General features: G+C 37.6%; 1 protein-coding gene across 12 annotated transcripts in view; it reads right to left on the bottom strand.

Moving 5' to 3' along the window:
• The window catches only part of PTPRM (protein tyrosine phosphatase receptor type M), a 482484-nt gene that overhangs the window by 26535 nt on the left and 435740 nt on the right, over nt 1-20209 (bottom strand). For all 12 annotated transcript variants that reach the window (XM_083826617.1, XM_083826619.1, XM_083826620.1 and 9 more), the window contains one exon: nt 8118-8215. In XM_083826617.1, the coding sequence (XP_083682743.1) occupies nt 8118-8215 (98 nt within the window). The remainder of the gene's footprint in view (nt 1-8117; nt 8216-20209) is intronic.

The following is a 20209-nucleotide window of genomic DNA, read 5'->3' as shown; positions in this document are numbered from 1 at the left end:
CTAATGTGAGAAAATAAGAATTAAAAATGAAGGTGGAAAGTTGTTCTTGCTACTTCTAAATATAACAAACAATGCAGGCAGTAGATAGATAATGAACACAAATTGTGACTTCCGAAGCTGTATACTTAGCCATTTGGCAATGTGACACATCTAGCTAGAGGCAGTATGAAAGCCAGGACAGTAATTCATTTACTTAAAGGTTTGGAATAGGAGGAATATTACAGAATTAATATGTGAGCTGGCTGTGAAATATACTTTGTAGTTCCTACAGAACAGTTTAAATAACAGTGATTATTCAAAGTTTCCAATTTCCTTTGATTCTGAAATATTCTTAGCAAAAAGGTGGTATAACTGGCTATGCACTGCATGGATTGTCATTAGTGAAGAGCAGTATTATATATTCTAATTTAAAGTTAATCCCAGACTAAGTAATGATGATAAGTCAGACATAAATTTTGAAGCGAAACCTCTAGGATATAAAATGAAATAGTCAACCAAGCTCACTGTTGAAAACTTTAAACAGGTTTTGCAGATATAACTAAGATAACTTCATATACTTTTATTTGGCTGACTTGAAATAAAAGAACATCCAAAAATTGAAAGTATTTTTATTTAAATACTTTTCAAACAAAAGCGTATTGTGATTAAGAACATTTTATTAGTTATAAAACCACCTTTGACAGAAGATAAAATCCAGTCCTTTTTTTCATTTTCTTTGTTTGCTTTTGAACAGGTCAGTTAATTGATCTATACCTCATTTTACACTTTTCTAAAATGAGGTATGGAAGAATATTGTGAAATACAAAAATTAGGATACTGTTCTGCACTGTCAGATGAATGGGTCTCTATAAAGGCAGACAAAAGTCTTTCTGTGGTTCACGACTCCCAGAGGGTGAGAGATCTCTATGAATTTTACTAGCTCAGTCTAATTTCTTCCAGTGATGACTCAGAGCTGATGTCATTCTCTACCTTCTGCTGCACTGTGTCACCCAAGCAGTGCAACCCTAGGTTGCCTAGTGGATGCACTCTCATTTAGCTTCTGCCCAGGATAGTTGGCTGTCGGGACATGCCCAGCTGTAGCAATACACTTAGTGCTTTCCACCTGGGGGGATCAATGCAATCCATTTGTTCTTAAAAATCACATGTACTGTTAGTATACCATCAGCCTGACAGCTTGGATTAGGTAAAATTAAGATGACAGGCTGATGGCGTGGCCATACTTTGGCCATCAAACAGAAATAGTCTGGGAAAATTGCTTTAGGGTAAAGGTGACCCAAGGTACAGCTGTTTGTAGTGTTCCTGCCTTTGTAGCTAGTAAAATGGAAGAACATGATTGCCCCTATTTCATTGCTTACGTTTAGGCAATTGTCTCCGACTATTTATTAAAAAAGGTTGTAAATTAGTGCACTTTAGTACAGCCCTAGAGGAAAAAAGGCTGAGCACAGAGCATGTGAGAAGTGTAGTCTCATGCCAAGATGAAGAATTATCTGGAGCTTCTCAAGCTTGTCTTAATCCCTTACACAACTGTGAAATCATGGGCATATTGCTCAGATCCTGTGCTCCAAGGACCTGACGTGCCTGCATTGAGCAGAACAGCCCGTGCACTGAATCATGCTTCTGTTCCAAGGACAAAATCATTCCATAAGTTGAGCTACAGAGCACCACTGAGTTAGCTGGTTGCCTTCTGGCTCTAAAACTTGATCATCTGATGTCAAGTTAGAAAGCTCTACGTGCTGCTTTATGGAGCACAGTAAAACCGTGTTGGCGTCTCTAGGATACTTCTTCCTTCACAGAGAGACTAAGAGATCAATTTCATGAGACTACTGAGTTCAGCAGACCTGCAGTGATGAAGCCATTTTGTTAGCCACGGCGTTTCAAAGTGGAACTTCAAGACCTCTTTGCAAACCGTACTTTTACTTGCATCCTATACCTTGGCAGTACTTCAGCAGCTAGCCCAACAAGGGGTCCGTGTATTTGCGTATCCTTAAACCTCTTATATTTATTTCGCAAAATGAATCATCTTAATTGAACTAAGGAGCGCTGAGATATTAATCTTCATTGATGAGTATTCTCTGAGTATAGCTTTTACTGGAAACGAGAAAGTATCAGAATACTGAGATCTGAAACCATGTCTGCTGCGAGTGACACGGGACAGTGCTGAACACTCGTAGGTTGATGTCCTGTTTGATAATATTAACATTGCTAATCTGGGGACATCTTTATTAAGTGATTATAGAGTCCTTCCTTCTCTTTCCTGGAGAACAACAGCCAATTTTTATTTATTTATTAATTTTTCCCTAAGGGTTCCTCCCCTGCAGCACACAAAGGAATAATGCCAACTTGGTATTTCTGGTTAGAGGTCTAGAAAGCTGAAATCTGTTTTGACTACTAGAAGGGTTCACTGACTTGGAAGATTAACAATAGTTTCAAATTACAATTGTTTACTTTCTTATCATTCATACTCTGTAATGCTACAGCCTCTGCTGTATCCAACAACAGATACTGGAATTACAGTGAAAGCAAAAGTAAAACAAAATGACTGAACATATATGTATGAAAAGAACAGGTCCCAGATTTTCTGGATAAACACGATTAAGAATTAAAATATCTCTATTTTGGGGAAGGACAGTATTTATTGTTTTTTGAAGCTGACACTAGCATTACGTAGAAGTAGGGAAGGGTTTAATGCAGAAAGCATTCTCCTTCTCATGTACAAAATGTGTTTTCTTTCTTTCAGGAGAAAAGTTTAAATGAAATCTTAGTCACCAGTATGCTAGCAAACTCTTTGGCACATTTCCTAAGGAGCACTAACGTCAGTATCTTGAACTAACACCAATGTTGGTAATTTGGCTCATCACATTTAGAGGCAGTTTCAATTATATGGAGTGTTCTTCCATTTATACTAAACACAAACGTGCTGTTTGTGGGACGTGTTAGAGAGCTGTTCTGTATCACCTCTGCGATATCTTTCTAATGGGTGATCTGAATCTTAAATACAGTTTGAGTTTACCTTTGTTCATTAGATGGTTATTCTGTATGAACATTCTCAAAACTTTGAAGTACGTAACTGTGAGCTTCGTAATAGGTTTGTTTCAAAATAATCCTGTTTTATTCTAAGAACAGCAGGCAAGTCCACTGGAAATTTCATACAGTGCTACTATTTGTGTTGATGGAGTTGCCTATGAATTCATTGTTTGGCTATAGCAATATGTTTTCAGTGAGAAGTCTTTGGACAGGACTTTACTTGACAAATTTTCTTGGATGTCTGAGAAATAGACCACCAGGAAGATCTGAGGAAGACTCGGTTCAAGATGAAGAGTTCTGGATTTTGTTTGTTGAGGAAACATATTGGTATTTCTTTTAGAAATGTCTCTCTGAGTGCTGACCAAGGTTGCACATCCTGAGTACTCCAGGCCCAAGCACAGGCATGTATGACTGCTGAGGACTGGGCCCACACAGATTCTTTCCTGTGAAGAATGACTCTTCTGATTTTATCTTACAAAAAAGAACACTTTTTTTAAACCAGCCAGCAGTAAGGAGATGCTCCCTCTCTGTCAGCTGCTCCATTTTACTCTTTTATGGGTGTTTTCACTGTCGTGTAGACCTCCACATGTTTTAAGCATGAAGAATCAGAGCCATCAACATTTTTGCAGCAAAGCCAACGAAAGTGCCATGTATGTCCAGTCAAACAAGCAAACAACCAGCTAAGCCACCAACTTTTGGCATTCTTTCTTTTTCCCTGTGCAGTTACAGCCCTGATCGCTCCTGGGAAGGGAAAGTCACCCTAGAGGAGTGTGAGATGGCTATTGGGAAAGCACAACGCTCCTCAGAGATAAGATGGTGGTGAGAGGCTGTTTTGGTAGTGCTAAGCCATGTGTGCAGGAGTACGGGCTATTTGCCATCCCATGGCTGACCTTCATTCCCCTGTTTGCCTCACATCCATTCTGTTGTTGTCAACCTTGCCTCCTTTCAAAAAAAGGGTCTTTTGTGTGCTTATTAACACTATTAGCACTGTCTGTTTTCTAATTCTGGATAATAATTGTGAAACTCTAATTACTGTAATTATGATGCTCCTGGGGTGAGGTTTTATTTTTTATAATCATTTCTAGTGATTTTTTGTAAATACTTCGTTATATTAAAAGCATGATAGACAATCATGAGTCCTAGCAGTGCATTTATATATCAACCACCTCCACTAAATTTCATCAGTGCATTTCACCATTTATTAATCAGATATTACTAAATTCCTCCTGCCTCAAGCGAAAACAAGGAGTGGGAGAGAAAGTGACTACTGACAAATGATAAATGATGTGACATGCCAAGTTTGATTCCGCCAACCAAGTATCACTACCAACCTAAGAAGAGCAAAGATGGAAGTGACAGCAAGATGACACAACTGAATATATTCTAAATCCAATGTAACTCTTTAAGGAGGAAAGAAAAATTTCTATGTGTACAAACACTGAAACATTTCAAGAAGCAACCTGAGACTTTGGCCAGTACATAAAGACTTTGATCTAGTTCCCATTGCTTCCCAAAGAAGGATCCAGCTATAAGAGCAGTCTCTTGGAATAAACTAGATGTTCTCACGTGTCTTTTGTTGGGAAACCAAACATACCTGTGCTGGTTGGATAAAAAGTTTCATTTCTTCTACAATAATCCACCATACTATGCTAAACATCTCAGGAAAAGATGTCTGAAATTACACTCCTATCTTCAGTTGTTCCATCACTTAGTAGCAGGAGCACGGAAGTCTCTTGCATTATTGTAAACTAAAACACAACTTTTTTTTTTTTTTTTAATGGCCTATGGTCACATTGATTTATTTTTATGAGTCTTGTTCTTGCTTCTTAACTGTTAGTCTGTGGTTTGGAAAATGTTAATTCTTGCATTAAAATATAGGTATATTATACCACTAATTACTTGTCATGCTCTTCTTGCACACTTCATTGAGAGAGGAAAGTTGTTGACCCCAGCATGAAGAAGACAGAGACTTTTTATCTCTGTCTTACAACGGTTGACTACTTATTCATTTTTCTGTAAAAGTTCTTAAGTCAACTTAGACCAATCTTAACTAAAAACCACTTCATCAGCTGTTATCAAAGAACTGTTCATGCAACTCAGCAATGATTTTTCTAAATGACTGTGAGACCTCATTTAGATTTTTAATAAACAGTCACATTCTAATGAGGTCTTCATAAAACTGACTAAATATGTTTAGAAATCATTAGCTTAAATTACCAGTACAAAAGTCTCCTTAGGGAGCCCTGCAGATTTTGTGATAAGACTTCTGGCAGATGGATTGGTATAACAGCACAAGTGAGTTCTGAATTTCCACACAAGCAGTGTAAATGTGAGTGACTGGGTAACAGGCTACTAGATAAAGAGCTAAATGTCCCTCAGGTGGGTTCATTAAAGAGAGAAAACAATCAAAACACATTTCCGTGCCATTTAAATACCAGGTGCACAGCAGTCTGCAGGTGCCAGAAACACTGACAAGGGTCCCTTGCTGGAACACACAAGAGCTTAAAGGGATGCATGGTTTTGACAAGTATGCCTCAGATAATGACAGATATTGGCAGATGTACCCAGACCCTGCTGGAGGGTAATGCAGGGACTGAGTCATTTGCAGCAGGTGCTTGCATTAGGGGACAGCCTCATGGTGATTCCTCTATCCGCAATTAAAACAGTCCTGATGCATAATGCTCCAGGGCAAGAAGCAAGTTCCTAGCACTGATTTAATGACTACCCAGCCAGTCCTGGTAAACAAATACACATACGCCCCCTCAATGATTAATTCATGAAGGACATACATTGTGTGGCAAACATGTTAAATAGATATTCCTCTTTTCTGAAAACATAAAGGAATTTTCCTCCTTGACTTACACTGGGCAAGAATTTAAAAAAATATATAAAATAATAAGCCCCTATAAATCTTAGACCAGCAACAACACTTGAAATAGAAAACCTCAAGGTCAGGAAGGTTACAAGATTTGCCCTGCAGGAATGCTACCAAAAAGCCCATTAAAATCATTACTAATCAAGGTGGCACAGAGCTTGTGTTTGGGACTGAGGGAGAGATGGTGTGTTAGTAATATGCCTCCTTGTTGCTGATGGTTCCCACCCTGGGAGTGGGACAGAAGCACCAAGAGGGAAGTGACTGTGTTGTTTTGTGGCTCATATGATCTCATTTCCATTAAAAGCTCATTTTCATTTCTGCTGTCTTATCTCACCTATGTTGGCCTCCAGAGAAAGCAAGAACAAAATCATTTCTACCACTGTCAGAAACAAGAAAGCTGCAGGTCGGTATCCCACTAGAAATCTTGCACCCTGAAGAAATCTCCACAGTGGCACAAACTGTTGCTTGCTGCTAAGGGAATGTGCAACATAACTAAATGTTGTGAGTGGAGGCCACAGTGCTGGCAGCAAGGCTGGCACCTCCCTGGGTGACACCTGACAGGTCATGTTAATTGATGCTTTCAGATATGGACTTCAGGAAAACAGTATGTGGTTTCACATACTATGCAATGTTTGCTCTAAGGTTTGTTCATCCATCCCCTAAGAGCATCATTTTTTGCATGCTTGGTTATTTATGAATGTGTATAAAGCTTTAACAAATTTGTTGGAGAGTTTTCTATTTGTACAGATTCATCCATTTTGAACTGATAGATGACCACCCAACTATTTCTCCCATCGTTTTCAATCAAGGGACTGAATGTTTAAAGCAGGCTCCATGATCCTTTTTTGTCTCTCCAATTAGTTGTACACATGTTCCTGCAGCAGGTGTTAATTGCTGTCACAAATCCTACTTTTTTAAAAATACATAAAAATAATAATTGCACCTGATCTGTTGGCAGGCTTGGTCACACAGATATCTAAATGTTAGGGTTTATAGTAGCAATCAACCAAGGACATAAAGAAGAATAAACTGAGTTTGTAAAACTGGACTTGTTAAAAAGGAGACAAGATACAGCCCTTTGTCTCTCGCTGCATAAAGAGTGCTCTCTCTCCTGGTGCAAACACCACAGGGCAGAGGGATATTAGCCATTCCATCAGCGTGAAATTAAAAACACATCTCAAAACCATGTGGCTCACACCAAGATACGTGCACTTGACTTCTTATTTCAATGTTTCGATTTACAATAATGCAGTAGTTGCAATAAAAGCAATGACTTTTTTTTTTGTCACCAAAAAAAAGAAGACTAAGACTCAGACTTAGAAAACTACGACATCACGCATAGACAAAGTAGTAAATTAAGACTTAGTTATTGATGGTTGTAAAAAAAAAAAAAAAGGTTCAATTCAATACTTGTTGAAAACAAAATTAGCCATAATAACTTGAGCAAGAGACCTTCTTTAGACATTATCAAGCAAAGTAAGAAAAGTACACATTATCAACCAGGTAACTCAAGCTTTCCTTTGCTACTCAGGTCCTGAAGAAGACCTTCTGGTCAACAGATTTAGCAGAACAGAATAGCAGTTGGAAGGGACCTTCAAACACCATATAGTCCAACTGCCTGATCACTTCAGGGCTAGCCAGAAGATAAAGCATATTACTGAGGGCATTATCCAAATGCCACTTGAACGCTGAGTACTGTGTACAAATGAGTAAAGCTAATTTCTTCAGTTTAGTCTGTAAGTGAATGCCCAAACAAACCAGATTGATTTAGACTAGGATACTGTGAAAGAAATGTAATTTCATAGGTTAAATACTTTTTAAAGAAATCTGTCCCAGAATTACTCTCCCTCTTTACCCACCCTTAAAAAACAGGTGACTCCATACCTTGCCCCGTAACCAATTCCCTGGTTTCCTTTAACAGAAATAGTATGTCTGAGATATACACAAAGATATGACACTTTCCCTCTTTGGCAGTCTTTGCAGACTCTGCTGTACAGAGTGCAACTTTAACAGTTACTTTTTCATTGTGTTAATGTTTTCAAAGCCAAGCATCCAAAGCATGCTTAAAAGTAATTGATAATGAACCTCTTAGTAGAGGCAGTCATAAATATTTTATGTGCCTTACTCAGTATATAAGCGTCTTGTTGGTCTGCTATTTAATTTCCAAAAGCAAACACCTTGGAAGTCTTTCATCTTTTTAAGTACAAAAATCACTTACCCTTCCCACTTCTACGAGATTAGTAACCATGATTATGCTGGCTGTGTTCTCATGCCATACCATTCTCCAAAAGTCATATATTGTCTCCTGCATTGGTCCTGAAACAATAAATCAAAGGAAAGGTTACTTTCTGAAAGTCTCATGATTGGAAGCTTGTCTCTGGGGAAGCTTGAGAAATCATGGTTATCCACATATATTCATATCACTATCATCATATTTTTCATTTAGGGTCAATTTCCTTTCTGTCATCTCACCTATCTGCATTTAAGTATTTTTCTCCTGAAATAGTGCTCTGAAAGAAAGTTAGTTCTCCAACATCCAGGTATTTATCTCCGTAATACCCCAAAGTGGAATTATAAAAAATGGATAACATTACTCTTTCTCTTAACAATTGGATGATAACCTAGGGAAGGTGTATTTGGAATGAAATGAGCCACAATGGACTATGTGGCCTTTCCCGGTTTCTAATATTTTTCTTAGTATATACTATCCATCAAATTACCCCAGCTCCTAAATTGTACTTCCTGAAGTGAGACAGAAGTTATAGTTTCTTGCTGCTGTATATCACTTTGCAAAGCAGCGGGGAAAGCGGTAAAGAACCCTTGTGTGTCATGGCAGTGATGTCCTCTGCTGTACTCTCAGAGAAAAATGTCTCTGAACAATCTGAGCTCTTCCATAGACACAGGGCTTCTTTTAACATCATGCTGAGACTGGCCACTAGCCCACAGGAGCACAGGAAATGTCAGTGACAGAAATATAAAATACTGAGAACAAGCACAGCTTTCACATGTGCCTGGTCCTGTCTGTTTCCAGCCCACGTGTCTATGTGACGTCCTACATGTCTACGTGACGTTCACTGTGCCACCCTGATTTGAAACCATTGGTTTAAAATCACTGGGCCAATAAAAATAATCAAAAGCAAAACACTATCAAGTACTACAAAGTTAACATCCATGTTGAATCCATTACTGAACTGCCACATTGCAGTAAGCAATTAGCTTCTTATTTAGAGAAATGCCTTAAATCAATTCATTGGAGGACAAATAGATAATGTACTGGCAATAAATGTTCCTCAAGTGAAGAAACAAACACTTCTAAAGCGTTACAAAACCTTACGTCGACAGATCGGGGTAGTTTGGTATCCAAGTTTTGTTACTTTGGTTTCCATTTGAAAATGCAGCTTTTACTCTGAAAGTCAAGTACTTACTGAACAATGTAATAATATTATAAGCAAGTAAAACCCAATTCATCAGGCCATTAACATAATTGTCATGTAACTTAGAGAGCAAGTTTAAGAAAAAGGATGGTAATAGTTTAAAACTTGTGAATTTTTATAAAACATTTTGATTTTCAGCAATTTCAAAGCATATTATCATCCACAATTTGCACTGACCATTTAAAAATGTTCTGTATTCTCCCTCTTTCTTAATTCCTATTTTTAAAAACACTGCATAAACAGTTAGTTTCACTGTTTCCCCTAAAGTCGGTCAACTTGTCTTTTGTTTGTTTTGGTAGTTCACATAACAGGAGAAAAAGCCAGTTAAAACAATAGGAAGCTATGCCTGTTGGAACACAATAAATGTCAGAAGCCACAGAGTAGAAATAATAGCAGAATCTAAAAATACAGTTTCTGAAATTACTAGACTCAAGCTGGTGTTGTGACTGCAAAACCTGAGACTATTTAAACAAAACAAAACAAACCATAGAAGAGCTGATATTTTTGAGAGATTTCATTTGCAAATATGACAGATTTAAGTCACTCTCCACCATGTGGAAATCTACAATAAGTATTTTACTTCTACATCAGTGTCCTGGATGTGCAAAACAGAAGTTGTCCAAGCACAGTTTTGGATGATACAGTAAGATAATTAATATACATCATAATGTTTAGCTTGCTTGTGTTTCAATAATGCAGGATTCAATATAGCTTTCTTGGCAATTCAAGTCACAGCAGCATTACAAAGGTTTTGGACCAACCTCTCCTATAGGTAGAAGGAAGGAGCCTATTTTACTCACTGTAGGAAAATGCTGTCTCTGCACAGCTCTTTCCTTCCTCTCAAATCTCAAAAAATATATTCAGCAGAATTACTATTGCTGTCACCTTTGAAGGAATGTAGCTAAAAATAGGATTAGGGAGAGGCAATTTTCCACAGAGTAATGTCCTGGAAGGAGTCTGCAAGTTCATGACACATTACTAAGATTATTTAAGCTTGATTAAGGACAAAAAATAACAACACAACGGCTTCAAGAATCCTTATTCACAGCCTGGTTTAATGGAGAAAATCTAAATGGCTCCACTGCATTCTGTCACCACAGAATTATGTGATGTTTAAAGAGTGTTCATCTGAATATGTTTTTCACAAAGCTACAAGAAAGGTGAAAGAAAAAAATCCTGTCCACACAGCCCTGTTATTTTCCTCATGCAAGAAGCCAGAAACTAAGGGACAATGTAGCAAGCTTCTCTGTGTATTATTTCAGACAGTTTTCTTCCCTACTGATTCATTTGAGAGAGATGGTTGGGCCCTACTTCGTAAAGTCAGTTCTTTCTGACAGCTCTGGGATAACTGGCAACAATCATTCCTGATTTTTTTCCTCCACAATCAACATAATTTGTCTTGTGATTTAAAGATTCTTACATTTCAGATCTTTAAGTCACAAATCACAACAGGTCAGAGATGCTAAACAGTACCTTCTTCCTAAATATTTTGAGTTTGTCATTCTTCAGAAAGAAAAAAAATAATAATAATAAATTATGAGAGAAATACATCATAAGAAAGAAGTAATACACTTTTCAGGCCAGAGAAAAAGCTGGGCTCTGACAAGTCTTTCAAGTTTGATTCCAAATGTTCTTCTAGAACGTCCTGTTCTGCAGTGCTGAGTATGCTCTTCTCAACCTTACTATCCAAATGATAAGACAATGATAATTAAAAGTGCTTGACAGGATTTCCCGCTTTCCTCAAGTATTTTTGAGTGTTTTTCTTGCTTTTTCTCTCCAATTCTTATATCTAGCCTCCAAACTTCTTTGACATTCAGGACACTGAAAGGAAAAAAATACCCAAAAACCTACCTTAAAGTCTCAGAAAGTAATTCTTTTCCACCCCATTTTTCTTTTCTTCTTGACATTTTTCAAATTATTTTCTGACATATGAATAAATTATTACTTGTCTCCAGCCAGTATTGAAAAGCATTAGAGGCTCTAGGTAGGGCTGGAGGATTTATTGTCATGAAGAACTGAACAATTTGATTCCAGAGACTCATGGTAGGGAGAAAAAGAGCCTATAACTGTTCTAAGCATCAGCTTAACAGATGTGCACAACAGGCAGGAAGGTTATTCTCAGCAGTTGCCCTCTTGCGGGAGGAAAAGGTCTGAGGAGAAGGTACTGCGCTGCTAAGCAGTAAGCCTGTGGCATACCCCATTAGCTACACAATATAGTAGTTGGTATCAAAGATTGCTGCTGTGAAAAAAAGAAATCAACAACATACTGCCTTCTGAAGATGAAAAGCAAAGGAAAATAAGAAAAAGAAATAAACCTTGCAACCCCCCAGCTAATTAAATGCATTATCGAAAAAAACTCAAAAGAAATGATCAGTGGAATATATCACAACTCTTAGCTGTATTACTAGTAGTTGTTAGTTGCTGCTGTGGGAATGTCAACATATTAGGAAATGGAAAATCACAGTTTCTAAGAATGGATTAAACTCTTAAGAAGCTGCTTCTGTACACAGAGCTTTCTGGATCCTCCTTCTGCTTGTTGTTGTGAGACCCAGTTCCAACAACTGGCATTACTACTGGGATATGTGATCACTTTGAACATTAAAAACCACCCTAGAATACAGAAAAATAGTGTAAACATGTAGGAAAAAAAAGCTAACACACGAAGATAGAAGTAAAACCTGGACCCTGAAATGTCCCCAACACTTACTCAGACTGGGGCTTGTAAATCTATGGGCAATTTTTCATTTGCTACAAAGGCAAGCAACTTAATGAACAAATAGGTTCTAAAACCGTTTTGCAGCACAGAATGTTAAATCCACAACAAAATGGTTGGTACTTCTGATACCAAATTCATTGATAGCTATTAAGCTAGAAACATGCAGAAAATGAACAGATACCTGTAAGCTCCAAAGGCTCCCCCAGGGCAGTGCCTGGGCAGTGGCAGCCACTAGCATGTGACGACAGAGGCAATGGACTAACAAGATGCAAGACTTGTATCTGCAGCAGCAAAAGCTGATCCTTGACAAAGAGTGCAATAAACCTCCTTCCAGTGAGTACGAGGTTGTAAAATGGACCCCTCTCCTAGCGGTTACTGCAGTTTCCAGGAGCAATGAGCACTGTCTTCACTTCTTACCGACGCATAACTTGCTCCTTGCCACTGTGACTGCCTACAACCTTGGCACTCAATGACAACTAGTGAATATGCCTGCATAGAGGGAGTTGCATTTTAGCCCTCATTTTTTATGGTCCCTTCAAAATGAACCTGGGGTGCAACAATTTTTTTTCTTATTAACAAATATGGTTGTGTGGCAAAAAAAGCCCAAAAGCAATGATTAATTTTGAAAATACACTGTCAAAAAACTGCAAGCCCATTATGTAGCAGAATTCACTCAACATACTTATGAAAGAGTAAAACAAAAGACAAATAAACAAACAAAAAAAAATACTGGGAAAACACAGTGCAAGCGAATAGATTAAAAAGTTGAAGAATGTTCTTTTTCCTAATGAACCCATTTAAATGGGACAAACTAGCTGTTAGTATAATAACTTACTGAGAATTTCACAGCAGGAAGCAAAATTACAGGGTTACTAATGCTCTGCCAGTCCAGTGATCTGATTATCTGTAAGCACATGCTATTTGCTCTTGTAACCATGCTAGAATTTGGAGTTAAGAGCAGAACTCCCTTTCAGGAAAAAAAAAAAAAAAAAAGTTATGTAAAATACTGCAGTTAAATGTTATTTTACACTATAAATATCACTGACTGCAGGCAAGGGTACATCTCTCTTACCTGAAATACTTTTTTTCTTTACTGAGTAAGGCAACATGCCCAAAATTTTATCAACAGGAATTTATAGGCACATTATCATGTGATCATGTAGTCATGAGCTCTCAGCTCTATCAGTCTCTCAGTTACCTTGTAAGACATTCTTCAGTGGTCAGCAGCTCTAAAAACACGAACACTCTTTTATGTGACCAGGTTTAGACTAAGGTGCGTAAGATTAGGTCTCACTTTTTCATATATATATATATATATATATTAATTAAAAAAAAAAAAAAAGTTTTGGTCTTTCTAAAATAGCCAGCATACCAGAAAGAAAAGATAGATTCTGGTTGTGCTGATTTAGTCAAAACAATCACACCAACTAGTGAGACAAAAACCTCATTCAGTCTTTTTTTTTTTTTTTTTTGTAATTGCAGAACCACTGCTGCGCAGCTGTATGCTGGGGTCATTTGTGCCCTCCCCAAATGAGCTAGTTTCTGAACGGAAGATACTCAGTTGCTGATAATCTGATTTGTCGAGCAGTCTTTACCATATGCTTGTTAAATATATATGCTAGCAAGTATTTAACTTTTATTCACCCTTCCAGGAGTTCCTAAGGGCTTAGTGCCTCCATGGAGGCCAGTGAAGGCCAGAACAAAGCTCTACCACCCAAACTTAAAAACTCAGGCAGTGATCATGCAGTCTTTCTGGAATAGCTTTTCTCAAAGTAGGTTTAGATGTTTGTTCTCTACCATAAGAGATACACTTCAGTTGACTTAATTACTTCTAAATGCTTATACAGGAGTATGTTTTTATAGGTACAGTACATATGCTTCTACCAATACTCTGGATAATTTTAAGGTCTGAGATAAAACTGTGGTTGAGATATCACTAAACCCTGTGGGTCCAACACTCATCAATAGCTACCAAAGGCATACAGATCAGTGCTTAGTATTTTAAAGTGCCAATAAAATTATGACAAAAAAGAATCAGGTCATATAACCTTCTAATGCTTTAATTAATATCCTTGCCAGTCTGCTCAAGAAACCAAAGCAGGGGAGAGGGTAAAAAGTACCCCAATGCAACATATCTATTCACCTTCAGTGAAGTCTCCTATAGGCCTGCCACTGTAAAAATTAGCATAGAAAAAGGCAATAGACATTTGTACTGGCTGAACTTGGCCATAAATGCTTCAGTGTTATTTATTAATTGCTAGTTTCTAGCCACCATACTTCAGTATTAATTTTTATTTGTCGCTTCTGCATATCCCAGCCCCAGACATTTTGTGCACTGGAGAACCTCAATGAAATTAAACAAAACCCTGTAATGAGCTGAAGAAACACAATCTTGCTTTAATGACTTTATTTGATTTATAGTGTTGATGCAGACTGTGACGGTATATGAAATGCACTTTCTAATTTTAGCCTTACAAATATTAATTATCAGGTAATCTTCAGCAGGAGCTATATTGTAATTATACAGCTATGCTGGCCTTCCTGATAAAACCTTCCTGGAAATCTCTCTTGCCTTGGAAAAATACAAATAAACAAAGCTGCAGATGAGCTTTCAACAAAGTTGGTACCCATTAAGTATGCTAAGCCAGCAGGCTGCCCAAGCAAGGAAGCCTGAGGCAACAGTTACTCTTACGTGAGGCATGGAAAAAACCTCCCTTTCCGTTTTAGACCTTATTTTAGCTGATTCCTCCTCCACGGTGGCAAATTCAGAGATGGGGCAGAAAGAAGCCACTTGTTTGTAGAGGCAGTAATTTACTGATACTTAGGTTGCAAAGAACACCACTTGGTAAGGAACACATTTACCAGAACTTTAATAGTAAACAACAACATGTTTAGTTGCTCCTAACACCAGCTGTAAACCCACACTTCAGAATATAACGTGTATATCAATCACATGCACTACCTATATTTGAGTCGTAGCTAGTCCTCCGTTTCTTTCTTTTTTTTTTTTGTCTTTTTTTTTGGCCCTTTGTAATGGTACTACCTTACAATCCAAAGAAAGAGAGCAGTAGGCAGACACAGTATTCCACAGTAAGCCACCTCAGCTAGACTCAGGCGGGTTAATCAGGACTGAGCTATGAATTTAAAATGTGTTTTTCACGATTTCCTCACCTTAGATGGATTGTCAATAGGAAACAGATCTGACTGAATCTTGTTAGCTTGACATTTCAGGAAAACACTGCTCATAAAGCAAGCTGAAATACTTTATTGGGACAAATCCTGCCCAATACAGCTACTGGCAATGTAGATGCTTTCTACTGTATCCTTCTTTCAGAAAAATACAGCCTTCTCTCATTATCAGCTAAGGGACAGCACAGTGAATAGTAATTGGCTGATTTTCAAGCACAAACTAAATGCTACCTGCTTCCAGCCAGCCAGTCAGCAAGCACTGCTGGCTGCAGATCGCTCTCTGTGAAAACTGGCTTTCACAAAATGGAATTTTTGAAGTGCTTTCAAGTCCCATTAGCTTCCAATGAGGCTTAGGCTACTAAGTGACTGAGGTGCATGGAGAAATTTTATCTATAGCTCCCATGAGACTGACCAGTGCTCTGACTGGCCTTCTATACCACCGCCTCCTACATTTAGAGGAGTAAGCACTAGATCATCCACAGGATGAAGAAACAGAGGAGACTGGCCTGTAAATTCCCCATCTCTTTCCAAATGTAAAAAGAACATAAGAACATTTGGCCTGTAATAAGCCCTTCACAAGGTCCAGTAGTCATAAGCCACAGCACTACTGTTTCATGAAATATATGCAAATGTTTCATAGACAGCTGAAATTAGAGAAAACCACTAAACTCCCAGTTTAATATGGAGATGTTTCAAAAATATCCTTTGAGCAATGACGAAGCTGATAATTGAGAGATTTTTTTCTTTGAAATTGTTCAATTCAGAATCTAGATAATCAGCTTTAAAATAGATATTCTATATATATATGTGTATGTGTGTATATGTGTATACACACCAACCGTTGCCTACAGCTGGATCATTTCTCTTGTTGGCATTTCCTCTGATCCTACTCTGCAGTGCTTCTGTGAGTAGTCAGAAAGTTTTATGGGTACGTGGTATTTATTCTCCGGAATATCACACAGCATTTTATTTATTGATACAGAACTAACCAGGCTGGAACAGCACACATCTCTATGCATTATTTTGTCTGTGTTACGGTGCCATCTTGAAATCCTAGTCTGGGACTGGAGCTCCACTGTAGTGGGAACTGCCTTGCATACTAAATGCACATGAATACAGACAAGGTGTTCATGCCTCTCACAGTCACAGTCTAAACATGCCTGGAGAGACAATGGTAGGGGCAGAATGAATCGGACAGGTTTGGTATAATACACAGCAGTCACAATATGCCAGCTCCCTTGCCATTTCTGAATAATCCTAACTGCCCCTTCTCCACATTAGTATTTCCACCATGTTCAGAAACAAGCCATTGCTGCACTTAAATGTGCTTTTAAATCTGAGACCAGGTTTGTCAGGTGCTATTTAAGACATTTTTGTAACGCTGGTAGCTAATGCTACCAGCTAACTTTCCATCTAATAAAGTGTTACACACTTATTGACTGACATTTCTCCATGGCTAAATTTCCAATACTAGCTCAGTTTGTTCTGTATCAACAAAGTAAAATGAAAATGTCATATGATTTTTCAAAGAATAAATAGCATGTTCCCATAACACCTTTTGATTACTCACAGAAGGACTGCAGATTAGGAACAGAGGAACTGCTGGCCACAGAAATGGTCCAGATTTATCCAGTTAGCCTGAGATTAGGCAAAGCTGAATGCAATAAAAGCTGTGTACATACTACTACTGGCTGTGTCTGTGTCATAATACCATTCAAGAAAGTTGCTTCTTCAGATCTTTTTCTGATCTGATCTTTAAAAAAAAAATTAAAAAAAAAAATCATATTCATCCAGTATAATTGAAAACCTCTTTCTTTCATGTGATTTGTTTGTTTGCTACACAACAGGAATGTTAAATGGTCCATTCTTCATTAACATTTTTTCAGACTTCAGTGAATCCCGTATCTTCCAAATTTTGCACTACAGCAATAGGGATAGACCATGCAGCACCCCTGGAGGCTAGGTTTTCCCTAGTGAGGGCTGTGGGATTACATGAACAAGGCCAGAGTCTCAAAGCTTTACCTTGCACAGCTTTTAAGGGAGCACTGCTAGGCAATGACTTGCAGAAAGTGTTTCATTTTTTTCTGCTGTGAAACAGGAATACTTTGAGTAACTGTACTTGTAACTAGAGGCCCTGATCTACTTTCCAGTGGAGTATACTGGCTACACAGCAAAAGTTGGTCTCACTCACACATGGACTCTCTTTCTCCATATGCCCTTTTGACATTTAATTGCTTAAGTACAGTCAAGCATGTCAGGAAAACAACAGGGGACTCCTAGGAAACTGAGACACAGACTCAAATTGAATCAGATCAAGTAAAAACATGAGATGTTGGCTCCCCATCTGAAGTCAAAGCTCTGACTGGAGGATTATTTCAGGAGCCTTGAGCCTAAAACCTGATCTTTGTCAAAGCAGTCCAACAGAAAGTTTCAGTTTAGCTGAATCAATGCTTTCCAGTATGAAAACTTTAGTTTCTGACTAGTGTATTCTTCTTTTAGTTTCTAATCTGTGTATTTTTCTCAATAAGGGTGACTTACAACATGGAAATAGAAATACCTATATATCACTAAATAGTCCATCTGAGCTTGGGATGACTAACAAATACAGAATTATTTTATGAAAAAAATACGCTCCCTGTAACATTTTCCAGATTGCAAGTCTTAGGTAATTGATTTGTTGGACTGGGCTCTTCATATCAACTTGTAATGCAGAATCAATTTTGACGATGGATGAGAACTTAAGATCATTTTATCCCCTTCACTAGAAGGTTCCTTAGGGAATGGACAAAAGAACCTAATTAGTCTTTTCCATTTCTACTTTCTATTTTCATGTTGAGTCAATCATAAGCATCGGGATGTAATAAAATCATCACTATTCTTCAGCTCAGAAATACGAGTTGATTCTGGCGACTTGTTTCTTTTATTTTTCCCCAAGGAACTTATTGTGAAGGAATGTTACTCACGCTTCTGAGTAAGATATTCACATGCTGTATTCTTTAAACTTGTGCTGGAAGTTTAAGTGTATTAACATGAACACTCTACCCAGATGAGAAAACAAGACAATTTAATCTACATTAAAACTTTAGCAAAAATGCTAGCAAAACTTTTTTTTTTTTTAAATATTATCCTTATAGGTATCTCATGAGTGAGATATATCACTCATGATATATTTTTCTAGTTAAGTCTGGAGAACATTGGTAATTTAATTTCTTCCTCAGTCAGCTTAGTATTTTTTAACATATCTCAGAAGTCAGGGAAATACTCAAAACCCAACAGATTTTAGACACATCAAGATGCATGTGAAGGTCATTAACAAATAAATGTGTATTGGTTATTTTTCCTTTTAATTTCAGCATAATTATGATAAACATGAAATCTGCCTGACAACAAATTCTCTCAGCACCATTATTTATTACTACTTTGAGGAGCACACTGGTTATTTTCAGCATTTCATGTAGGAAAGGGCAATAATAATGTTTTAATTCTATTTTTGGTTATATTTTAAGGGGGGCTGCAATATGTGATGCATACTGTAAACAAGGAAAGCAATTCTAACATGTGGTCTGGATATATGCTTAGTACAACTGCATGTAAGAATACAGATGCACAGGGAAAGAAATTAATCCAATAAGCCTGTTTTTTTTTTGTTTGTTTGTTTTTTTCAGAAAGGCAGTGCTTCAAAATCACCCAGACTCTCATGTGCATTGGTGGCATTATCAATGTAGAGATTTCAGTTGCCACCAAAGGATATAGAATAGAGAAAAGATGACAGGTTTCAAATATTTTGATATACTGAAGGGAAAAATAAACTACCTTATTTGTTTCTGGATACATTTGTTTCTGAAAAACATTCTGTTTCTGAATTTGCTGCATCCTTTTCTTTCAGCAAATGAGAAGACCAAAAGCCTTCTCAGACCTGCTGCTAAGCTTCCTCTAGGCTGCTGAAGACTGGCTGGAAAATAGACTTCATAGACAAAAAGATGCTTTGACTGTGTGATTTTCCTGACAAACTGCATTTCTCTGCTCCCTCTTCTGCCTTAGCATTAGACTCTGTGACTGACAGGCCTGTTAAAAGTACTCCATCAAGAGTGCCGGATACCTTCGCCATCAAGTCCAATTTATGGTTGATTCCTTATTGAGGATGGACACCCTATAATCAAACGTTAGCTTTTCATAATTTGCATCCCCTAAAAACATGGACAGATGAGGTACATTTGTATAAATCTTTCTTGGACAAAAAATGGATGCACGGATAGTGCATGATCTCAATAATTAAGAGTTTGAACAGCAGCTATAACAATAAATGTCAACTTCCTGAATGTCCAAAGTGTGTCTGGCTCACAAGAACAGTTTGCTCAGCTCTTGAGTTTCAGAAAGATCATAATTTTTTGTTTGCGGAACATATTTTATAATCATATTTTTAAAAAGAAGACAAATATATTACTTTTCACAAAATCTTCTATTTTCTGTAATACGACCTTGGAACGTTTCTTTTCGCCTACACAATTCATCTATTTGTCTACTTAATTACTGTAGTCTCTCATTTTTCTTACTACTTAATTCAGCTATGCAAAAGTCCGTCATGGGTATTCTGGACTGACTTTGCAACACAGAAATTAAACCAGTATCTTGTCCTTGAGACGGAGTTCTAAAAATGCTTTATATCTGATTTCTGGCTGCTCAGTCTTTGTGTGGGAGAGGATAGAAAGATCATTTTTTTCTTCCTCTCTAGCTTTGACAGTGGACATAAAAATCATCAGCGCTAGGCTCTGCCTAGTATTGGATCCATCAGCACTTTTCCTGATAACATCCCATTCCACTTTGTCACCACACAAAAACTTTGAGAAGTAACACACTGCAAGAGAGCCTAAGCCAACTTTGGATCTGTTAGAAAAGAGCCTTCTACGCTGAATGGAAAGCAACAGGGGCAACTCATTCCCTATACTGTCGAAACTACTAAAGAGATGATTA

Source organism: Anser anser (genome assembly GCF_964211835.1).
Source record: "Anser anser genome assembly, chromosome: 2".
In the NCBI taxonomy this organism is placed as follows: Eukaryota; Metazoa; Chordata; class Aves; order Anseriformes; family Anatidae; genus Anser; species Anser anser.
Note: the sequence above shows the minus strand (reverse complement) of the source record. Positions and strands in the feature narration are given on the sequence as shown.